The sequence below is a fragment of the Onychostruthus taczanowskii genome, unplaced genomic scaffold (genome assembly GCF_017590055.1).
Source record: "Onychostruthus taczanowskii isolate IOZ18803 unplaced genomic scaffold, ASM1759005v1 scaffold2, whole genome shotgun sequence".
In the NCBI taxonomy this organism is placed as follows: Eukaryota; Metazoa; Chordata; class Aves; order Passeriformes; family Passeridae; genus Onychostruthus; species Onychostruthus taczanowskii.
This window is the reverse complement of record NW_024499239.1, coordinates 15,702,608-15,727,784: the sequence shown is the minus strand read 5'-3', so window position 1 is coordinate 15,727,784 and position 25,177 is coordinate 15,702,608. Positions and strand designations below refer to the sequence as shown.

The 25,177-nt window shown below is 36.2% G+C and overlaps 1 protein-coding gene across 4 annotated transcripts in view; it reads left to right on the top strand.

Moving 5' to 3' along the window:
- Positions 1-25,177, top strand: part of CPEB2 (cytoplasmic polyadenylation element binding protein 2) — a 51,332-nt gene that overhangs the window by 23,755 nt on the left and 2,400 nt on the right. For 2 of the 4 annotated variants that reach the window (XM_041402889.1, XM_041402886.1), the window contains 7 exons: positions 5,585-5,608; positions 9,101-9,271; positions 10,854-10,943; positions 16,634-16,752; positions 17,041-17,155; positions 18,938-19,119; positions 23,623-25,177. The exon at positions 23,623-25,177 is cut by the window's right edge and continues 2,400 nt beyond it. In XM_041402889.1, coding sequence (XP_041258823.1) covers positions 5,585-5,608; positions 9,101-9,271; positions 10,854-10,943; positions 16,634-16,752; positions 17,041-17,155; positions 18,938-19,119; positions 23,623-23,850 — 929 coding nt within the window. In that variant the 3' untranslated portion in view covers positions 23,851-25,177. The remainder of the gene's footprint in view (positions 1-5,584; positions 5,609-9,100; positions 9,272-10,853; positions 10,944-16,633; positions 16,753-17,040; positions 17,156-18,937; positions 19,120-23,622) is intronic. The other 2 variants (XM_041402888.1, XM_041402887.1) reach the window with 2 other exon arrangements.

The following is a 25,177-nucleotide window of genomic DNA, read 5'->3' as shown; positions in this document are numbered from 1 at the left end:
TTGTTGTTGTTAGGTTTTGGTGGTTTTTTTTAACTGCCTCATCCATTCTGCACAGTCATTTATACTTGTGCAAATGGATATAAAATGCAAACAAATCTCTATTTTCCCTGCATAATACTGAGCAAATGTTTAAAATTTTAAGGAAATTAAGATTTATCTTTATGCGTAGTAAAGGAAAATACTGCACAATGGCCATTTGAAGAAGTAGGTCCTTTGGTATTGAATAGGTAACTTTAAGATAATGGAGTATCTTGGAAAAAAAAATAGGTACTTAACTATAGAAATAAAATCTGTGTTTAGCCAACACTATATTGATTCCTCTACACTGAATATCAATGTGCTTGTTGTCACAACATTTACAACATTTTACTTTCTGTATTTAACTGCAGCTTTAAAACCTATTCTGCAAACTGGTTTGTTCAGGTAGTATATGTGCAATTGTCATTATCTGCTGCTGTACAAGGAAATTCTAGATGGGAAGGTATGAAGAGAAACTGGAGTATTTCAGTGAGATGGCTGTAAGAAATTAATATTTTAATTAGTTTAATTTTACTTAGAATGATGAACTTCTCTTTTTAGAGTTTTGCATGCTAAAAAAAGCCCATGGGAGCTATTGTTACTCTGTGGAATATGTAGGAAAGAAGGGGTTTGTTATCATGAACACTGGAGAAACAGTGATACCAGTCTATCCTAAAATCTTGCCACAAAGCTAGAACATGTAGTGAAAAATATATTGCTTTTAATGCTTATGTGGTTTCTCTTGTACTTTGAAAGGTAGCACTTAGTGTGACTGCTATCCTCTTTAAAAGCTGCAATATTATTTTCGGCCTTCAGTAAGTGAGATAAAAATAACAGTTTAAGTATCTAAAAGGTGCTGCAACACAATTTTTTAAATTATGCCCTTCAGAGTTTAGTTCAGAGCGTTGTTGTGTAGACACCTGGTCTCTACCACATGGTTGGAGTCTGATGTCAGTGCAGGCCAGGGCAGTCAGGAACGCTCTTCAGAGCCCCTTCTGACTGGCATGTCGTAACTGCAGCTTCTTGCAGCACTTCCTCCAAATGTGCAGTAATGAGAATTATGGTTTGAACACCTGTTGAACTTGTAAACTCCAATTTCTTTCTTTACTTAAGCGGGTTCAAGCTAACACTGCCCTCTATCCCTGTAACTGGTGCTTTGGGGGGAAATTGGGGAAAAGAAGAGTTGGTAATTCAGACTCCACATTTGTCCCTTCATTTCACAGTAAGTACTGTAGTAGCTATGAGGAAGAGCAGGAATACCAGACCTTTATGAAAGCAAATCACAAATGTTTTTAAACATCCTTTGCCCATTTATGCATGCACTAATACTTAACACCGACCCTCTCTGGATTTTAGTGAGATTAATTTAGTGAAGTGGTGTCTCTGGATTCCAGAAAGATTCTAACATGACCCAGGATGAAATTGTGCAGTCCTTTTAAGACTAAGCACTTCTAGATAAAACTTTTTTTTAGGTACTTTTTCCTCTTCTTAAATGATAGGGTTTTTTCCCAACTCATTTAAAATGTACTTACTGAACTGTACCTAATATTAATATTTACAGTTTTCGTTATTTAAATTAATGAAATGAACTAAAGAAACCTGATTTATGTGTTTAATAAATTATGTATAATTATGTATCTGTTTCAGCTTAAGCTGTAAAAAAAAAATGTGTTTTTAATGTCTGTTATCTCTCAAAGTCAAAAAAAAAAGATACTTTGGAATGGGTATACCTGATTGCAGCTTTCTCAGCTTAGGGAGAACATTTTTGAAGCAAGTAATAATGCAAGAGTCAAGTTTATTGGGATGTAGGGTGTTTTCCCCCATTAAGGGGTTTCCATCACTTTCTGTTGTTTTAAAGCATTGAATTTTTTCAGTTGCTGTTGAAACATAATTCCCCATTTGATTAGTTTAGCAAGGGCGCATTAGACTTTTTACAAATAATGTAACTGGTTGTGCTTCTAAAGAAAGCACTTCAATCAGGAATTACTAAATTACTTCAATCAGAAATTACTAAAATTCCTATACAGGAATTGCTGAATAAACTTCTGTAGTCTTATAGGCATGCCAAGATTGAATGGTCTTAATGATGTCTTTCAGCCTTAAAATCTATGAAGGTGTTATTTCTAAAGAAATCTAAACGGAATTTGGGCGCCCAAATCCAATAGAAAGAAATGGGAATTAGGCATCCACCTCCTTTAGTCTAGACTCTTGGTAAATTATTGCTGTAACTGTTTATAGATTTCTTTAAATTACAGTTATTAATGAAAAAGGCTTCGTCATGTCTCTGTCACCACTTGATCGTTATGTTGCAGTGTTGGTGACAAATAGTATTTTATCTTTGTAGGAAGTTTGCCTGGTAGTTTTTCCTGATACACAACATAGTATTTTTAATTCAGCTTAGTCATTCAGCTGAGTTCTTGGAATATGTGTATATTTGATCTCTGGTGAAATATGTGTCTGAATAAAATGAAACCATACATTTGGTGTCTTTGTGGTAGCATTGCTCACATAATGTACAGTTCTGTTGTCTCGATTTTAGATAAGCATGCATAACAAATGTATTTATTTATGTCTTAAATCTGACCTGATTTGCATTGCAGAAAGGGGGATTTTAATTTTTCTAATGGGTGTAAGCTGTATTAGCATGCAACTTCAGGGATATAGAAAAAGAAGGTTTTAGCTAAAAGGGAATGTCTTTGTTGTATATACAGCACTCTTAATTTTGGGAGGTTCCAGTGTTACTGGATTTCATTTTATCTGACATCATTATACTTCTTGTATGTGTTGCATAATTGATATTTTCTAGAATAAAAGTGTCTTTCATGCATTCTCATTCATTTGAAGTCTTTCCAAGTTACTGGCTAATTAAAATATCCAGCTTTATAAAATAAAAGACAAATTTCTGTATAACTTAGTATTTGGACAAGTTAAGGAAAACAGTTTAATCTCTCCCTTTTTGTTGCTGTAAATCAGTTATTTGCCTGTAGTGTCCGGCCTTTTCCAAAAGAGCCATCTTCCCTGCAATTATTTATCTATAAACATGTGCACTGATTATGTGTATGTTAAATACATCTGTATAGTCTTGATGTATGGGTAAACCTGCAATTAACTATATTTATACAGCTGCCATGCTCTGTAAGCACGTGAGCTCTATACAGTGTAAAACATTATATGCATATTATTTTAATAAATACAGAAAATCTGCATTTTTCTAGATGCAAAATAGCACTAAATCCCTGCCCACACTCTACTACAACCTCTTTGTACTCTAAATGAGCAAGACAGATAAATTTTAGGGAGGAAGGTTTGCCATACAATTAAAGTACATGATGTGACAACATCAGGTAGTTTTTCTCCCATTTTCCCTGATTTCATTGTTTTGCTGAAGGAGGAAATACGCAGATAACTTTGTTACATCGTTGCAATTTCCATATATATAAAATACTGCACCATCTACTGTTTTAACTGCATAGGGGTTTTTAACATTGTAATAACTGTTTTTTCTTAAAATTACTGATTCCCTTCTTTGAATGCACAAAGAAGAAAACTTCACTTGTTCTGTAACAAAATATTTTTCTGCATATCACTTGTCTTAACAATGATAATTTGAGAAAATAGCTGAACTGGTTTGGTAGGCTTAAAGGGGTAGAAGAAAAGCCGTATCCTGACACTTGTGCCAAAAGATGAATATTAGGATGCATCACTGTATTAACCTTTGAGGGAGAACACAACACTGCAGACATTGCTGTGGATGGGCTGCCCTTGAATTTTCCCTGCTTACTCGAGTTTTATTTGTGGATGGAATTTATTTTAAAAAAAAGAAAGCATGTGGGGGCTAGGCGAGGGTTTAGTGACGCTGCTGCTAATACTATGTGGGAGTCGCTTTGGCCAGGAGTCAGAGAAGATTTGTACATGCCGCAACACTGACACAGGACTGCGTGTCTTCTGAGGGCCTGGCTTCAGGGAGAAAACATGTCTGAAGCTCAGCATCAGTCTCCCCAGCACCTAGTGAGAGAGCTGATCGCACAGAAGAGTACACTGTTTAGTGGATTCTGGTTTGATGTCAGAAATCTTAAAGTGTTTCCACTTGTTTAGATAGCCAGGTCTCTTTCACAAAATGTTTTTTCCTGTTTTGGCTTTCTGGTAGAAATGTTAAGGATCTGAAAACCTTTACAGAAAAACAATTCTCTTCAATAATAATTATTTCAGGTGAGAGAATAAATCTGAAAGCAAGTTCAGTGCAAATTGGATAGAAGGATGATGACTGTTGTGTAAAAATAACTTTTCTAAGGGAGCAAAAACAAGAAAAATTTTTCAGTCCCATAAGCAATCCACTGAATTTCTTGTCAAAAGGGATCAAGATAACAAAGGGAAAAAATACTATATCTACTAAAATTTTTGAAGACCCCCCCCTAATCAAATAGGAAGTACCAGGATATAAGAATTTCATAATATGGGAATGGAACAATGGATGACATTTATGAATCAGTGATTTTGAGTCTATATGTATTTCAGTGGCCCAGAACAACAGTTGCTTTTAGGAGAAGTGCGTGTGTAGAGGCCTCGTAAAATCAAAACAATAATGCCAAGATACAGCAGTCTGTTCCTAAATGTTGCTATGATCTTATGGTTAATAGTAACATCTATTTGGATACTTAATGCCACTGTGTAATGATTAAAGTATTTTTTCTCAGATACGGAGTCGGTTAAACAGGAATAGAAAATACTTGGTGGAAATGTAACTAAGAAATAGCACAAAGCTTAATAGTTTCTGTATTAGTAATCTGTCTATTTTTAGGTTTTTAGCCTTCAGGCAGAGAAGCAATCAGTATGGTCTTCTGAACTGTAGCTGCAAGCATGATCTCTTTAAGAATCTTGCAAAACTCAAAAGTTAGGAAAATCTTGGATTTACTTGCAGTCTATGCGAAATTGTTGCTTTGCCTTTGTGCAGTGTTTTTGATACAATGCTATTTCTTGTGACTTGTGCCCTGATTTCGTTTGCTAGTACAAGGCATCTTTTGTTTCAAACAAAACCTTGCGGTTAATTTTCTGCTAGGTCTTTTCATGAAAAAGGAAGGTCACGGCTTACAGAATTTGCATTGTCACTGCAAAGGACTGTACAAAGTGTTCCATGTGGACCAGGATGTGTCTGTATTAATTTAACACTTGCAACATGCTTTTTACAGTAGTATTTTCCTTTTTACAGTTTCAATACCATCTGTGTGTTATTTAGGCACTTGTGTTAGATACAAATCACATTTTGAGGATGAATTGTAAAGTTCCCATAATTAATTAGTCCATAATTAACATGAAGTGAAAACCAAGTTTAAAGACATTGAAATATTTTAAAGAATTTTACTTAGAGCTGGTGTTAACATGAATTTAGTAGTAAAATAGTATGGTATTTATGTGAGACTTTAATGCATTCTCATGTACAATTATCAGTACCAAGTACAGATTTTTACTTACTGCTTACCCACATGGTTCTTTGTATCTTAAATATTTTAGTCTGTGGGCATGATACAGTTATTTGACATTTTACAATTTGTCCTTTGTTTGCATGCAGCGAGGAGTTATGGGCGAAGACGAGGTAATTCACTTCTGTTTGTTACAGTTCGATTAATTCTGATCTGTTACTGATCATTATGATTAATTAATCCAGATTATTGATTGTAATTGCTTATCTGCATGTTATCTTAGTTTGGGGACAATGGAGGGTGTGAGGGAAGGAGGAGTATAGTCTGGATTGTTATGATCATTGTTCTTTTAGAGTCTGAATTGAAAATCCTTTAATCAGTTAAAAACTGCAGTTCTAATCATGATATAGTTTATGCTAATGGCTACTGCTTGCAGTCATTACCCCCTTTAAAAGTATACAGATTGCTAGTTGACCTTCTAACTCCTTTTGCTTCTGTAGAATTGGTAAAGTACAGAGTAAAAGCAAAAAGCCTTTTATAAACTTAGCAAGAAATCTAGTAGACTGCTCTTAGAAGCAGTAAACAGATCTTCATAGTATAAGCCAATATGTGCTCACTAACCTTGAAGAGCTCTGTTTTAACTGTGCTAGGATGTGATGTGAAGTTGTTATAAAGACCATATAAAACATGCAAGAACAAACTACCAAGATCTTTAGTCGCTTCTGGTATTCACCACATGCACATCAGTTCATGTGTCTGTCTTGGTCTCTGCATTGGTTCACAACCTAGTGCTTGGTAGCTGTAATCTAGAGAGGGATGATGTTGTAGAGCATGGCCAGTGGATGTAATCAGTCATTTTGACAATTCCTGCCAGATTCTGCTTATTTTTTATTGTCATAAAACAAAAAGAAACAAGTATTTAGAAGGGCTAATCCTTTTTATTCATAGTCATCAGGAGAATTGCAAAAGCCTGTTGAAATGGAAATTCAAATTACCATTTTGCTTTCTTTATCTGAGAGACATTTACAAGTGAAGAGGGTGGAGAAGAAAGTAATAGGAGTCATATAGACCATATTACTCTGAACGTGTTTATCTGTTGTCCTTCATGTCACCTTAGCTCTCAGATGAGCTACAGTGCTTTTGGCAAGCTTTTACTCACATTAAAGTTAAACTGAACTCTCCGGTATCACTTCAGAACGTGTTCTGCTGGTTCTATTTGTAAAGAATGATTCTCATTGTTCTGGGTCTGTGGGTAAAAAATTATTCTGAAGGTTATTCTAAGACTGTTTTCACCATTTTATACTTGTCTGTATTTTAAGTTTTATTTTTTAAGAAGCATTTTTTATAAACCAAGCTAAAATACAGTAATTTTATATTTAAGATATTGAGAATAACTCTTCTCTGTTAGTGGAATGTCTTAAAAGTTCCACTTTCAGTTACCTGCAGGTTCCTGCAATATGAGTCTTATTTCTTCTATTATGCACTTCTTCCTGTCACTGTTATTATGGTAACAGCTCCATCTTCTCCATCATTCACTTCAGTAATTCAGAAATTCATTGCGTGCAACTTTCTTGGTTGCACAACCAAACCTTAACACTTGTTCATATACATCTTAAAGATTTGATCAGTCTTGTCTTCATAACTAAAATTTATATCTATAGTATGCCGCTGCTACAGTAATAAATTCAGTCTCGCTCCTCTCATGCCTAAATAGTTGATATACAAGAGCAATCTTCTTGCCTGCTTCATCCAGCTATGTTAACTGTGTGTCTCCATTGCTTGTTCACTTTTCTGTCCCACTGAGGACCAGCTACATGCTTCCACTTTGTCCAGCAACTCTGCTGATCTGTTGCAGACCTGTAGAATGTGTCCTTAGGAGACCAAGCATCTCTTGCTCCCCACTAGTCATTCTCAAACCATGCCTATCACCAATTCTAATGGAAAGGAGGAGCCTACTATAGCTTTCTGCATTTGCTGTACTCCTCTTCATTGGATGTCTGCTGAAGACACAAATATGCCACCATAAAAATGATGTAGTTAACATTCTTTGTTACTTGGTACAATGCTGTCCTGCTTCTAATTTGGTGCTCCTCTTGATACTTTATGATATTTGGTTGTTTTATATTGTCCTGTGCTTTCATTCAATTTTTTTGTTGATACCATGTCAGTGTCAATAGGCATCACTGTAACATAAGTCATTGGTCATAGTATTTGCTGTCTGTTTTCCACCCTTGTCTTTTAACCACCTGATTCTGAGGTGGTCTGCTGGAAATAAAGGGCTTTCAGACTGTTCTCACCCCCAGCTGGTCAGCCCTGGATCTGCTGCTATTCCTACCAGGCTTTACTGCTGATGTTCTCCTGAGTTGGAGAATTACAGACTGCAGTATTGCTCACAGCCAAGGTACTGCAGACTCAGCTACCAGGGACCTACTGGTCCTAACTGTGGGTTTTCAGTGGGTGAGTCTGGAAGAAGTTGTCTATTTAAAATGAAAAATTAGCTTGCTTCCTAAAAGTGTGCTAGGTTGTTTTCTGATTTGGCTTTCCTGCTTCTTTTGGGAAAGCAGTTTAATTAATAATTATTTTTTAAATGAGTGGCAAACAGGGAAAATGGCATTTCAGAAGAAGTGATGATGTGGATCATTTGTTTTGCTTCACAAAGTCTTTCTTTTGGGGCTTTTTGTAGTTGAAAGACTGACTTCTGAATTTGAAACTATCATTAATCTTAATGTTGCTGACTAAAGCAATAAAAGATTGAATATGCCAAGATAAATATCCTGGCCTTCTGAATTTTTTTTTTTTTTTTTTTTTTTTTTGTTCAGAGTTCTACAAAATTTGTAAGTATGAAATGGGGAAGAAACATGTGGGAAAGAATTACCATATTTTTCACTTCCCTCTGTGCTCTTAAGTGTCTGTTTGGGTCAGATTGCATTTGCAAAGCCATCCTGTGAACTTCTCAGATTTTACACTTGCTTTTCAGGGTAACAGTAAACTCATTGGAGTTTATATGTTAGGAACCACCACAAGGCTTCCCTCCAAAACTGTAGTAAATTGAGAGTGAGAAGAATAAATCAGCATTGTGACCTCGTTTTTCAAGTGTTACATTTTACACTTTTAGTAAAATTTTCTTTTGCTTTCTTAGAAATTGAGTATATTCTTACGTTAGCAGCATCCGAGACCTTTAGAAATACATGTTTGAAAGTTGTGATAGCGATGTTTCTGTTTCCCTGTTCAATTAAAATTTAAGGTGTTTATATACACTGTAGTTATTCAGGTAGAGGAAGTTATCAGTTTAACCTGAAGCTAAACCAAAGGCAGACTAACAAAACTCACTTAAAACAGTCTGTATTACTTTCTTTTCATAAATAAAACGTTTAATTAAAACAAAGTTACCACTTATCTACTGGATGCAGCAGAGCAATTACCATATAATGTAATATGAAGTATTACACTTAGAGTGATGTCAGCTTGCAATCTTGAAATTCCATTTTGAAGTTTAACACATTTTTTCATTCTCCTAATTTTTCTTTAAACTAATGTCAACTTTTCTAATATCTTGGTGTTTTCACTTTGACTCTCCAGACTTCTATTCCCCATTCTCTAAAATTACAAAACCACATACTGCCACAAAATTATTTTAATGTACATTGTTATCTTTTCTTTTTAAGGCCGTTCTTCCCTCTTCCCAATAGATGATGGCTTGCTGGATGATGGTCACAGTGATCAAGTTGGAGTCTTGAATTCCCCTACCTGCTATTCAGCTCATCAGAACGGAGAACGAATTGAGCGTTTTTCTCGGAAAGTGTTCGTTGGAGGTCTTCCACCAGATATTGATGAAGGTGAGCTGCCTGAAATCTGAGCAGACTATGTTTGGAGGGAGGAACAAAAACAGGTCATGAAAAACCTGACTTAAGTAGTAAAAATAAGCCACTCAGCAAAATGTTGTGCAAAAGGCTGTAACTACTTGTTCTTGATGTAAGTTGATGGGTGTGTTGAGCTTAGTATCATCTTTTTTGGTTTTGGGATGGTGCAGTTGTTTCAGAGTCTGCACATGGAGAATTAGAGTTGTGTGTAATGCCTGGAGTGCGTGCTTCTGCTTATCCTGCATATTCCTTTCAAATACCTCTTAGCCCTCCTCTAGCTGTGCCTGCTTTATTCTGTAGTCATAGGAAATTTCCATTAGTAAATTAATTTCATATCTATTTTACTGTTACCTGAAGGTCTCAGCAGTGATATAGAAAGGTTAATGTTATTCCTGATGAGAAACAGAGAAACTTAGGCAGAGCAAGGTCAAGCAGCAGAGCACTCTTGATGCGTTGAACAGAGACTATGCTACAGAAACTCTAATTGTTAGCCAGCTGAAATTGCTTTGTACCCTAGTGGTGATTTGAAATAATTGTGCTGTTTAGTATGAGGTTTCTCCTGTGCAGATAAATGTAAATTGCATGTTGAACTTTCTAATACAAATGGAAGTCCTGTTAGGAGGTTCATGGTGGTCCTAGAATAACATGCAAACCAAATAAGCTGACTGTGTTTAACTTTCAGACATGGAAAGACCAGATTTTTGTTCCATTTTTCATTGAGATACTCTCCTATAATCTACTAATGGATTTATTTTGATACGCTTCAGCACAGTTGCCTATAATACTAATGCTAAACTAAAACACATGGAAATACATTTTATTTCTCTCCTCCCTGTTCATATGATAGTGGCAGGATATGACTGAAAGAAATTGATCATACTTGTGTTTGAGTTGCTGCTTTTATATAATTCAGAGTATTTTTAACCCATGGCCAAGGCTTTTCCAGTCACTGACATGTAGGTGTGGCTGGGATGGAAAGAACTCAGAAAGTTGTGCAAGGGGCATAGTAGATCTTGCAGCAAGGCTATTCATGGTTGTTGGAAGCACCTCTAAATAGACAGTTTTAAATTTCTGTCTCTGATACATGCATAGTGTCTGCTATAGGGCAGATATCCTGTATGTTCCTATATGTAGGAAACTGCTAGCATGTTAATTGTGGTGTTACTTGGTATATAAATATCTACTTACAAAGCTCTGAACTGTACATCACTAAGCAGTAAATTTATTTGATTTCATTCAAGCCAGATTCTTATTGGAATTTAGGGGAGTACCACACAAGTTTCCACAAATGGCTTTAGTTGCCCATATGCTTCTGAAATGCTGCTGTTTTTAAGCAATAAAAAACAAATGTAAGATTATGGAAATACATTGTATAAATATTAACACTCTGGAAGATGCATCTATTTAAGTCTTTTGCTTATGAAACTTGTACATTTTTTTTCTGTTTTTCTTCCTGTGAAATGTCAACCTTTGCTAGAAGCAAAGGTCTTCGCTTGATAGTATTTTTTCATTGAATTATGTAATTTCCTTTAATTGCAACTATTTTACATGTTTTTAGATGAAATTACTGCTAGCTTCAGACGATTTGGGCCCTTGGTAGTAGACTGGCCTCACAAAGCAGAGAGCAAGTCCTATTTTCCACCAAAAGGTAAGAGAGTTGGAAGGTTTTGACCTGTTACTGAGTGCAAATCTTGCTCTGGGAAACTGTTTCATCTTTTTCCAAAGGGTATAATGTAGAGTCCCTGTGAACAATTAAATCTGTTGTTTCAGTGCAGGTCCAGGTGTGGTTCCTGTACATACAGTCTGAAACCTGTTGTTTTGTTACTGAACCTGATCAGGTCAATACTCTCTAGTTCTATGCATCATTGATCATTACTTCTGTATTTGTATTTCTATCTGGTTTCCAATACTGAAATTTGATCTAATTTTTTAAGACAAAATCTTAGATAAATATTTTCCTAGGAAGTTAAAGACAGGATGCGGAAGGATGCATTTGCTTATCTGGTCAAGATAATAAAATGTGCATCTTTCACTTTTAGGATATGAACTTCCTGTTGAAGCTCCAATCTTTTTGTTAAACGGTTAAATATTGATTTAAAAAAAAAAACCAAAACATTTCTAGTGCTGCTGTTAGATTAGATTTTTTGCTATTACTTACAAAGTGTTGGAAAAACCATTCTGTAGATTAAGGGTATCTGTACATGTGCAGTCATCTATTGTTACATATAAAATAAATGCAGAAGTGTGATCCAGACATGAAAGCAATGCAGAAATTATTGATTTTGTAGAGAATGCAGCAATTCATTCGTTCTGTGGAAGTGACAAATGTAGGTATAGTTCTTTTGTAAACTGATTCTTTATTTATCTGTGCATCTATGCTGGGGAAGAGACAGGATTATTATCCCCAGTGGGCAGTCTAAAGAGTGGGAAATGGAATTGAAAGCATTTGAAAAGCATTTATGAATGCTACATGAAAATTCTAAGTCAAGCAGAGACTTTGGCTTTTTTGATTGTCAGCCCAGCCCACAAAGCTACTGTCAAGTTAAATTTGATTATCTTAGACTGCATCTCTCTTCATAAATTACCAAGAGAAATTCCCAAGGAACTCTCTGAAGAAGGTGCATCTCACAGAGTCTGTGATGAATATATAGAAGACGGAAGATGTAATATATTCTTACCTGAAAGGAATGGATTCTGGCATTCGTTTCCAAGGAGATAGGACTGTCTCAGCATCTGAACATCTTAAGGATGTATTTTCAGACTTCTTTATTTGATAAAGCTTTTTCATATAGTTGGGTTGTTTATAATTACTGCAGTAAGAACAGAGCCCAAACTGTATTGTAAGTAGAGCTTCTTAAAGGCAGAGAATACAAATAAAAGAACTTCAGTGTGTTAATCTAATTAATTCAGGAAACATTAGCAACCTAAGTGCTAAGTTGATTTCCCATGATTAACTGGTCTTTACTTGAAAAGTAAAAGCATTTAATGTTCTGTCTTAGCACTTCAGCCTAATTTTTAGTTTGGTGCATTATTCAGTATTTTTTGTATGTAGCCTAACACATTTAAAATACAGTGTTGATTTCTCTTTGTAAATACTCTGGAAACATACAACTGCTGAGTGTTACTGTGTACATATCTCTTTTGTTCAATGCAATACATATGACTCGTAATTATTTTGTAGAAGAATTTCATTAAAAATTGTCTTTCATTGGTGTTCCTTGTGTGAACAGGCAAGAACCATGTATACATATATTAATAAGATGTCTGAAATGGCTACAGATAGGCAAAATAAAGCTTTGAGATCAATCAGTAATTACCAGTTGAGAAATACATACTATATTAGTTCAGGGAATTAATGTTTTCTATTATTTTCTGTCTCCATTTTCTAAATAGTCACTCTGCATGAAATTCATTCAGTATCTATATCTTTGTTCAGTTGCATTAGAGATTTGCTATATAGTATTGCTTTCCAAAGACATTTCAGAATTAGTCCGTTCTGGACTAATTCATATAAGTCTTCTCTGTGGTGAAGAGATTAAGCCTGTTTTGGTTGTTTTGGGGGGTTTTTTTGTTTGTTTGGTTTTTTTGTTTGTTTGGGTTTTTTTGGTTTTTTGGGTTTTGGGTTTTTTTTTTTGGTGAATGTTCGGTTTTCCAGGCTGTGCTTCCTTCCAAGCTCTCTGCTTACAGAAGGTCCTGAGGGAAGGCCAAGTTCATAATAAGCATTTCCTTGCTGAAAGAAGTTCAGAAAGTGTCTTGATCCATCAAGGCTGGCTGCCTCCTGAGAAACACCAACTGCTTGTTATTAACTAATTACATTTTGTGTTGGTTCACCACAAAATTACGTTGAAACATAACAGGAATTTTTACAACTTTACACTGATCTTACAAGGAAGCTCTGTTCTGAAAAAAACCCTCAGCTGAGCTCAAAGTACAAAGTCTGTAGCAGTGATCTGCCAACTGTGATGCAGAATTCCTTCCTTTCTGACTTGCCACTGTTTATCATAACTCGTGTTATTACGTAGTTGGCAAATACACTTAGTTGTGAAACAATACACATGTCCAAAGTAACTTGCTGGGTTGAGGACTCCTCCTTCTGATAATGAAGCTCGCAAAGAAAGGGTGCCATAAAGATATGGAAATTCAAAAAATGCTTTCCAAAATACATCCAGTGGTTTGTAACCTCTGTACTATTTATAGTCAGTCTCAGAGGATAATCTGATTTAAACACAACAGTGTCTCCAGCCTTATTCTAGCTAGTTGTTTCTGCTGCCTTGTATGACAATAGTTGTGCAGTAACTTCGAGGTTCCCAGTTACTAACTCAGAGCTGACTAGCTGAAAAACTCAGGTTGGAAGTGTTCTGCTTCTAGTTTCAGAAGCAAAACCCCAGGTCCATACAAGTTCTGTTGAACTTGTTACCTGCTACTCTGATCACACTGGGTAGGATCAAACTCAGGATTCAGGCAGGTAACTGTAGGTATCTTCATGTGTGATGGGTGTCTAAGCTTCCTTTAATCATTGTGAATCTGGCCAGTACAGCCAGTGAAGTATAGAGAGCAATTCATGTTGCTGCAACAGAAGCACATTGAGCTTGACTCATTTACCCAGACCAAGGATATCCAAAAGACTAGATACATGGGTCTCACAAATAATAGTGCAGCACATTTTTTTCACCTCACATGTGTTTTGGTGTTTATTCTCCATCAAAGACGACTAAAGGAAAAACTGAAAGATGGGTTAGGTAGATCCATGGTCTGTATTAACCTGCAGCTTGGACTGATTCTTTCTGATTTAAGTTAAGGTGCAGCAGTCTCTAGGCAAGAATTGCCGTATACTGAGGCCATTTAGTGCCCATTGTGGAGAGTCTGTCAGGACAGTGGAGGAACCAGCCCCAACATAAAATACCACTGCATGGTACTACAGGGGCAGTGCCATGCTGGCTTGCAATGATTTTCTTGACTCTAAGCCATTAGTGACAGGAATTAGCTGGAGGTTGATAAAACTTAAAGCTTCTCTCTGATTTCTACACAGAATATGCATAACAAGACGCATGTTTTCTCCCTCTGGTAAACTTTCATACTACTTTGAAATAAATAATTTTTTTCCTTGCTAAGAAAATCATGTTAGCATGAATCTAGTTCAGAATGCTTTGCTTTTGATTTGTTCTTTAAATAATGAATTTCAACAAAAAGTTTTAATGAATACTATGAAAAGTTTTAATTTGGTAGGACTCTTCATCTCAGATTTCAAACTCACCTGATGTGCTTTCTGTTCCTTGTGCTCACCAATCCATCTCTTTAGTGAGCATTATAAATCATTGAAGGTCTAGAGCTGTGGAGCAAAACTACAGACAAACCAGTTGGCTGCTACAGTCTAACTTTGTCTTCAGAGGGGAGTAGTACAGCTGAGCTTTCTGAGGCTTTTAATTATGTGGGATAAACCAAGACATGAGTACATGTTTTTCAGTTGAGGTTGAGGAGGCTGTATTAATGCATATTTTTCTCTACTGCTTTCCTTTCCATGTCAGAAGTGGTAGTATGAAGTGACCCTGAGATGCGCTCCATTGTTTAGAGCATGGTGCTAATAACAATCCAGGTTGTGGATTCAGTCCCTATATGGGCCATTCACTCAACAGATGGACTCAGAGATCTTTGTGTCGCATCCAACTCAGACTATTCTGTGAGATCTGTAATCATCTTTATCACTCCTTGAGTTCTTGTACTTGAATTTTCTATCTTCTTGCAAGTTGCTGCAGTTAAGCACATTAATAGCTGCAGACATAGAGGTGGTAGATTATATGGAGGCACTTACCAGCGTTGTGTATCTGGAGCCATATGGCTGTACCTTTGAACTGCATTAGAAAAGAACTGATGAAAAATCAGTATCTGAAGAATCTTTGTATGTCTGATTCCTTAGACAGTATCATGTGCAATTAACCTGCCCTTTGATTAAACAAATTTTTGCACTCCCATCATTCTTGTACTGGGCTCTCTATTCAAACTGGAAGTGTGCGCTTCTGACCAAGTAAGGACAGTTACATGGAGCTTGTCTCACCCATGCCAGTTGGCACATGCCCTCATTCACTGAGTTTGCACGGGTAATACGTGGATTTTAAATTCTGTGATAAATACTGCAATACATCCCCATTAAAACAGATTTTGAATCTAAATGATTTCTGGTTAAACTTAAGTTAAACAGGTCATCATTAAAAAATTATAGTTCAGCAGTGAAGAATAGACTTTACAAGAAAATGCTTCAGCCCAAGTCCAAAGATTCCCTATGACATATTTGTTATGGAACTAAGTAAGATAAAAAATAGAGAATACATAAAATCCTGTCACATGTCCTTTTTATGTAGCTGTGATGGGATTGTGGTATCAGGGGTAAGAAATAAGGTACAACTTATTGAGAGGAGCAGTATAGACCTTACAGCTTTTTCTTAAAATCCTGTTCTTGTTCCCACATGTCTAAAATCAGTTGTACATTTGTTTCTTAAATCTTACATTGTTAATGCACTGATTCTTTAATGGTCTTCAAGATACACCCTACCACCTTTGCCTTGATGACCTACAGTGTCTGTTCACAGTAAGAAGTGGCTGGTGGTTAATTAGCTTCTCTCAGAAACACAGCAAGGTTTCCAAAAGGCTTGGTGAAGCATCCATGTTCCCTTTTCCAAAGCCCACTCTAGGGCAGCTGCATCAGCATTTACTTCTCCGTCAAAATCATAAAACATAACTTTGTTTTTGTGTGAAAATTCTAAACTTGCTTGTAATCTCAGCAAGAAATGTGAGTTATAGTCCCTTTAAAGTTTATTTTAGTGTACAACCCTAATTAAGCTATTGGGTTATTTGTAAAGTAACAAATTTAGTGTATCTCATACTGTAACTGTGAAAGTAAGGTGTCAGCTTGTCTGTTTGGTTTTATATAGCATTAAATAAGCATTTTAATTCTTTTTTTTTTGGTAATGTTTGAAAGGTTTGCTGGGTCACTTACGTAATAAAATGCTTTGATCTAATCTCCAGAATAGAGATTAGTCCTTTGTGCCAAGTGGGATTTTCATTGTATTATGTCCGTTGCAGCCAATGAATGATGTTTAGCCTAAACTCACAGTGCATGATAGAGCAGACACGTTTGCTTTTATTTAGTTATTAGTCTCATCTGACAGTTACTTTACAGATGGAAGTTCTGTTAATTATGGCAATACAGTATATAGTTAAAGAAAATTTCTAATATGAAAGAATTGGTTTGACTTTCTTTTGTACGGAAAAATTAGTGGCAAATATGATTCTGTAAAATAAAGATAAGAGAAAATCAGTTAATTGGTTTGGGTTTTTTTCCAGGTTACGCATTCCTCCTGTTCCAAGAAGAGAGTTCTGTACAGGCCCTGATTGATGCCTGCATTGAAGAAGATGGAAAGCTCTATCTATGTGTTTCCAGCCCCACTATCAAGGACAAGCCAGTAAGTACACAGTCAGTGGCCTGCAGGCTATGGCTGCCATCTGTCTAAAGCAGCATTGGAAATTATGAAGATTAAAAAAATCAAAAGTAAACTACTGTTGGCAGAGCTCAGCATCTGGAACACTTGGATTGTTTTAAAAGTGTAGTATTTGGAATAGGATTAAAACAAAGCAACTAGACATGCTACAGTAATGAGGTTATGGCTAATAATTTATATAGGCTGATGAACATATTTCCACATTGTAGTGAAACTTAAAGTAGGATACTAATTTCTTTCCCAATTTAATAGGTTCAGATCCGTCCCTGGAATCTAAGTGACAGTGACTTTGTGATGGATGGTTCGCAGCCACTTGATCCTCGGAAAACAATTTTTGTTGGAGGAGTTCCTAGACCATTAAGAGCTGGTGAGTAGAATCTGTGGCAATTTTTAAAAGTAAGAAATTATTAGAAATAATTTGTACAATGCATAATTTTTTGTAGCTAGATATAGATATATAAATAGTTTTAACCATAGTACAATATTCATGTATTCTTAAATTTTTCTACTGTCTGGGTTTGGCCATAAATCACAATTCATTGTTGAGATTTGCTGGAAAGTATTACCTCTCTGTAGTGTAAGCTGTGTCACAAGAGGCACAAAACAAAGAGTTTGGTTTTAAAATAATGCTATGGAAACATCTTTGCCCTGCTCCATGACTGTGAAGTGGTATTTGTACCTGCTTGTCATTGTGCATTAGCTACTCTGCTGCTGCTGTCAGGGTGCACACACAAACACCAGTGATAGAATACTAGAGCAAGTAGGCGTAGAGGAAAAAGGAAGAAATTCAGAGAGCTAGCACTATCTTTTATGGCACAACATTATATGACATTGCAGGACTCTTTCTAGACTCTTGCCAGAGATGTGAAGGGAAAAGTAAATGTTTCTGTAGCTGTGGAATGGTTGATGAACCTGGATAATCTGCTCTTTTCAGATTGTCTTCAGTAGTCTTTTACAATGTTTTAGGTGGCCTAGAAGTTACTAGAAGTAAGTAGGTTGCAGTGAATGTTGGAAGCAGAAGCAAACCATAGTGGTTCAAATCCCCTTAGTTATTAGAATGGCTTCTCGATTTCATTAGTCTCTCATAGCTAGTAATGAATTTTATTCTTAGAGAAAGATGAGCTCTCAGATGAAAGATGTAAGAAAACCAAGAAGTAATAGTGCAAATTTGGGATGCAAAGAATCTTAAACTTTTCTATCTTGGACCTGCAATGCTCAAGCTTTTTTGGTATTTTACTTTTAAGACTCTACTTTTGACTGTAATACAAGCTCTGTAAATGAGTGTAAATACAGTATGTTCCAAGTACAGATAAATTTTCTTTAAATTCAGTCCAGTGCTCCATATTACTGTACTGAATGTCTGTGATAAATTTTATGGATGCATTCTTATGCTCAGCTTGCAAATGCCCTGTATATGTAAAAATGAAACTTTATGGCACTGTGAAATAAGAATAATGACTTCACAAAAACAGTAAAACTTAAGGAGACTCTTCAAACAGCTATTGAACATCAAGGACTGCTGACACCTCTACATCCCAATACAGAGGATACAGTTTTTTTTTTCTGAAAAACTGGTGTTTTCCACCCCAGTGAATTTCAGCTGAATTCAGTGTAATCTGGCAGTCAGAGGATTGCCAAGGTACTTGATCTGTAAAATTTGAAATTTTTGTTTCTTTGAACTTCAGTATCTATGGTAAGTATAGCACTGTAGAGATGTTCTGTGTGGCTGATGAAAAGATGCTGACTACATCTTTAAATTCAAGTAGGACATAGAGCATTAGGACAGCCAGAGAACATATGCCAGGGAATTTGGTGACATGAGGATCTATTTTATACACCTTACATTCCAATGCCTGCCCAAAAACTTTTTTGCTGTAGTCCTCTGAAGAAAACTGCCCTGGAATTCTAGTTCCTTGTGTCAAGAACATACAATTCCACTGTTCCTTGAACGTATATACCCACAGAGTGAAAGAATGGTCTGCTGAGTAATTAATAGCTTATTTGATATTATTTCTTTAACATTTTTTAATCTTGTTATTACTGTTTCATTGGCTCTTGCAAAATTAATAATTAAAATTAACTTTTCTAGTATTTTTAAAGTTTGTAGGGTAAGAATGCTTTGAATAAATTCTGTTTTATTTCTTAATAGTGGAATTGGCTATGATCATGGACCGTCTCTACGGGGGAGTTTGTTACGCAGGAATTGACACTGACCCTGAGCTGAAATACCCAAAAGGTGCTGGACGTGTTGCTTTCTCCAATCAGCAGAGTTACATTGCTGCCATCAGTGCTCGGTTTGTTCAACTTCAGCATGGCGATATTGATAAACGAGTAAGTTACACAGAAATTTTAAAAAACGGTTTTGCTCTGTAAAGAAACTTCTCAGAGTGTGGTAGCATTGCATGTGATTTGCTTTCAAGCCAGCTTCTATATTTTTTTTAGCATCCATGTAACTCCACTACTTGCAGGAGTATGCCTGAATGCCTCCAAACGAACAACATGTTTCCACAGAGCAGCAGTTTGTTCCTTTGACATATGTTGGACCATATGTTCTTCCCATTCTGGAGTTCCTGGTTTTATTGTGTACAGGCAAAGGGCTTGAAAATCTCTGTTTCTCCCATGTTCTAATGAAACCAAATACTGTGGTCATTCCTCTGTCATTCATAAGAAACTCTAGTATTCATTGGCTTCAGATTAGCTTGATACTTAAAAACTGCCCTTAATTTCAGCCATAATTGTCAGTGCTCAGAAAGTTGGTCAGGCTCAACACCTAAAATACAAAAGGTCTTGTTTTTTCTGTTTGAAAGTCTTCTGAGTACTTACCAATGCATATTTCTATTTGCTACAGATGCTTATTCCTAGGAAAATTAAAACTAACTTATATTAAGAAGACTGGTGAACTTCATAACTCCTAATTAGAATATAAGAGTAGCAAAGAAAACTGGCATCTAAATTATATCAGTTTTAAGGGTCACTAGATTTGATGTCAAGAGCTGCAGAGATAGTCTGGCATTAATAGGTGTTCTTAAAAAAATAAAAAACTATGGTCTTATGGGAAGAGGGGTCAAGTAAGTAAAGTAGTTCAAGGTCCAGTCTCCTCTACAGATCAAAGACACAGGAAAAAGAAAGTAGTACAGTTAACAGAAGTCTGCTCTAAGGAGGCAGCATGTGCTTCTCTCCTTTCAAACCGGCAGAGTAATTCAGCTTTTTGTATGTGTCTCAAATACCTCTTGCCTTATGAGCTGAAATCACCAAACATGGTCCTTCCCAGAGGATGAGTGGATGTGGATATGGGTAGTCATCTAGGCTTAAAATTAGATGTGATGGCTACATTTTGGTCATGGGATTGCTATCCTTGTGTCTTACAGCTGTCGTTGATTTGTAACTGCTTTTTGGATACTTACGTAACAGAAAAAATGGCCTTAATACTGGGATTGGTGAGGGGATATAAAACTGTTAATCATTTTGCATTTGAGTATTTGGACAAAATGGGAGTAAGGATTAGAATCCAGAATTTCTTCTAAACAAATGTTAAATGAGTCATTTAGCTTCAAAATTGAGTATTGTTAAGTTTCTCTGAGGAACTGTCTAACAGGCATTTGTCTGTGAAGTCACCTGACTTGAAAATGGAGACATCGAGTTGGTTCCAGTTCAAATTATGTCTCCCTCAAAAGTGGGAGACATGGACTTGTACTTTGTAAACCATGGGGAACTTTAATCTTGGTGTTCCTCTTCCCATGAGAAGTATGTCCTTTGCAGTAGAGAGGTGTATGGTAGACTGGCAGTGCCATCTTGTAAGAGAAGGCATGATCCTGCCTTTGAAGGCTGCAGTTGCACATATGTTGTTTTGCTGTTTTTTGGTTTTTTATGGTAGGTCACCAGAGATCTAAAGGGCTCTTTGGATGCCAAGCAGGCATCTGAAATGCACTGCTTGCTGTTTGCAGAGAAACATGTAGGTTGTTAATGGGTGATGGAACACTGCATGCCTCTTGGAGCTTGGGGGGAAAGAAAAACCAATGCAAAATCTACTGCAAATGCTGGATCTGAGAAGCGCAGTATTTGACTTACATCTATTGAAACTTAATTTATAAAAACAGTACTCAGTGATTTCTTCAATCATAAATAACCAAAAAAAAATCAAAATGCAAACGAGAACCAAAACAATCCAAACAACCCCTGCCAAGCATAGTTAGAATCTGGAGATAGCTGTTCACGGGTTGGAGATGTTGAGGGGGAAAGGCAGGAAACGTAGGTTTTCTCTTTCAATACCTGAATTCTTAAAGTTTCTTTTTTGAAATAATTTATGTTCTTTCTTTAGTGGTGCTTTTATAACACTTGAAAAATTAATCTCTTGACTCAAGTGTTCTCTTAAATTTGGAATTTCCACATTTTTATTAACATCCTCATTTTTTTCTTATTTTAAAAAATGTGTGCTACTTCTGAGGTATTTCACTGGCAAAATACAGCAGTCCCAAATCTTAACTATTTTAATAAACTTGTTTTTAAGTCCCATGATGGAGAGTGTTTATGAATTTCTTTGTTTACCTGAGAGGAGGCTGAATCTATATTTTTTTATTAAACCAATCCTTATTTATACAATTACATATATTTATTACCACCCAGTTATTTGCATTACTGAGGAGTCATACAGAGGAGCATCATTTTAGGGAGCATCTTGAATCTTAGCTGAAAGTATGAAAAAGGCTGTTTTCAGAAATACTTTTTTACCTCCACAGAGCTTTTACACTAATACCTTTTCAGGCTCTGAAAATACTCTGAAATCAGTACTACTGCTGATTTATACATGAGCAAGCAGTAAGTATAAATCTATAAACCACTGGTTTTGTAAATGTGGAAGACAGTCCTACTTTGGGTACTGCCTTCACCTGAGGTGTTTGTGTATGCTGGCCAGGAAGGTGATACAGTCTATCTCACTGAAGTCCTCGAGGCAGAGCCTGTTCTGTCCTTCACCTCAGCATTGCCTTCCCATGCCAGTTATATCCAGTTTCTGTAGGTCTGCTGTCCTTTCACATTCTTTTCATAACCAGTTTTCTCTGTGTAGAAGTCTTTTTCAATTGCTGAATTTTGCAGTTCACCTGTTTATCCTTCTGAACTTCAGTTCAAAGTATTTATAGCATTTTTTTGCACATACCTTTTCTGACCTTAATTGGAAATCTTAGTGCCACAGTCACTTGACAAACATCGTCTGCGATGTTAATTTCTTCCTTAACTAAGTTCTCTGTAGCTTCTCTCCACTTCTTTTGATGTGTAGGTATATTTAGTTTGTCTAACAGATGTTTTTCTTCAGGAAAGTACTCTTCATCCTGTTTTATCATGTATGAAAGCTCAGCTCCAAACATTTCTTTGGAGCTTCAACTCCAAACAATTCATTAAAATACTGTTAACTTTTATATGCCAGCAGTCTGCATCCACATCATGTAATATTTCCATTCCCCAAAGTGCTTCTCTAATATTTTTGAAATCATCTTCGTACTGATCTTGGTGCATTAGTGCACTGAAGCTTGAAATAAATGCTGCTTCATGCTTTCAGTAATTCTGAGCCACAAACACAGTTACTGCGTGAGGTACCTGTTTATTGGAAGGTTTGAGTGTAATTGGTGATAACACAGGTCATTGTAGTGAAATAAGAAGTAGAGCTCGTAGTGAATATAGATTACTGGAAGACACTGACATTTCTAGGATGGCCTCTACTTCTGAAGCTAAGAATGTGAAGCCTGTTCAGCTGTAAAACTTCAGGGCAGGGAGCTGGATGTGTAAGTTTTTTCCTCTGGAAATACACTGAGAAAAGTGTCATTTTAAAGTTCTTAGTGTTTCAGGCATATTCTGCATATAGAGCATACAGTCAATGTCTATATGTGGCAATCTTCTGAGATATTAGTATCTAAGGGTAAAAATCTCATGCAGCAGTGAGGAAAATGTGGAATACAATACATTCCTTAATAACTGCGTCAACTCTTTTTGTGTTTTATTATGAAGTACTTCTTCCTGTCTGATTGCAGACTGTAGCAGTACAGTTATGCAAAGACATAATGCATATTTACCACTGGACTCCTGCCACTTTTCCATTCTGGCAGTCAGATGAGTTTGGGAGAGAGAAGCTGTGTAAGACAGGTGTTTGTAGCTGTCTGTAGACTTGCAAAATGGTCTTTAAAAAAATATTTTCAGAATTGTATTGAATACAAATTCCTGTACAGTTCAAAGATGCAGAAAGGGAAAGTAATGGATTACCAAAATCGGCAGCACCAAATTTGACCATATTTTAAAAATAGAGAGTGAGTTTACAGTGAACAGATCTGCTAAAGATCTGCATTACAGCTTGCAGAAAGTACTCTTAATTTGCACACAAATGTAGTACATGCAGAGACTCTTGTACTTCAAAAAAAAAAAAAATTGTATGTTAAAGGGTAGCCTCATATGTTCAGTTATTTTTTTGCTAAACCGTGTGGAATTGTCATGTTGATGTCCAGTTAGGAGACCTTTGAGCAATCGTGTTTTCTTCTACACTTACATTCATAATATGGTTAGCAAAGAACACTCTCCCAGGGTGAGTTAGGGGAAGTTCCTGACGTAGCTGTTTATTACATGCACAGAGTACTTCTGAAGGTCTGCCTTGAGAGGTTCTGCAGTGCGGATGGGTCTGTAGGTGATAAATGATAACGAGTAATAACTGATCAGTTACATAAAGGTGTTAATACGACTGACTGCAGACTTCAGGGGGTTTTTTTCTTGTTTAAACCGGAGGAAAATGAATGCCTTCACACAACTTCAAGTAGAAAGTTATTAATGGGAATTGTTTCTGTTTCGCTCCAACAGGTGGAGGTAAAGCCATATGTGTTGGATGACCAGATGTGTGACGAGTGCCAGGGTGCGCGGTGCGGTGGGAAGTTTGCTCCTTTCTTTTGTGCCAATGTCACTTGCCTGCAGTATTACTGTGAGTTTTGTTGGGCAAATATCCACTCTCGTGCAGGACGTGAATTCCATAAGCCATTGGTAAAGGAGGGGGCTGACCGCCCACGTCAGATCCACTTCCGCTGGAATTAAACATGGTGAACCAGCATCTACATAAGGAGAGAAGGGTGCATGTGGCTTACTGTGTTTGAAGATACTGACATGCAGAAGAAATAAGTGCATTCTTCTGCTTTTCACCCCAGCTATCAATACATGCATCTTTATCAGCAGCCAAAACACTACAAGCCTCTTGTTTTTCACCAAAACCCTACATCTCAGGCTTACTAATTTTTGTGATATTTTCATGTTAAAATAAAATGTTTTTTTGTATTTTCTCCAAGTTATTTTTATATGTAAAGTTAAAACTAGATATGAGAATGTTTTTGCGTAGGGGCACACAGTCTGCTGCTATATTTAGTGGGTGAAGCGTGCACTTATTTCTAAACATGGGTTTTTAACTTCAAGATCTGCCCCAGTAATTTACCAAAGGTAGCAAAATAGTGAAGATGGAATATGTCTGCTACAAAAGCTTATTTTTATTGTTGTTGCTATTTTCAGTGTATACATAAACTAAAAATTAGGGTTGATTTTTTGCTCTCCATTTTGACTTGCAAGAAATAATACCTCAAGATAATCTGATTTATTAGCTATTTTTAAACATTTTTAATCACAAGCTGTATTAGCTTTGCTGCTATATAGGTGTTATGTGTAATGCCACCTATTAATACGGGATTGAAACGTTTAAGACACACTGCATTACAGATTAAATGCAGGCAGCACAATATGGCCTAAACTGCCATAGTTTTAGAATGTGAAAAAAATTGCATGTTTACTTACCTGTATACACCATATGCATGCACTAGAACTATTAATTAACAAGAGGTGAGTTATTGCAAATGTTCAAAAAAGGCTCTCTTGAAACTAGGTAGCATGAGCAAATTTACAAAATTTCTTACAAAAAACAAACTTGCATGCATTATTGTGACTGAAGTAAAAAAATGTCCTACATGTGTACAATATGCAAATTAGTTTTAGACTAGAAAGTGCAGCCATTTTGTGACCTGGTCAGTAGTGGAATTCAATTTTATGCAGACTGGATGTAATATTGTAATCCCTGTGCAATTTTGTGATGTGTGCTTCTACTTAATGTGGCGTGATGTAGTATAGATACAAGTTTGAGTAAAAAGCTAGCATTTAAAAAGTTCTTTTAAGCCCCCTTGATTGTTCATGGTTAAGATTTCCTCTACAAACCAAAGATGGCCAGCACACTGCTAACCAGTCACCAAATGTGAAACCCATGACAAATGCATACAAAAATAGACATATATGAGAATGCATAATGCTTTAGAAATTAAATCCTAAGTAAAGTCAAAATGGAGAAGGTGTAATATACAGACGGCTAGTTGCATAACAAACTAAA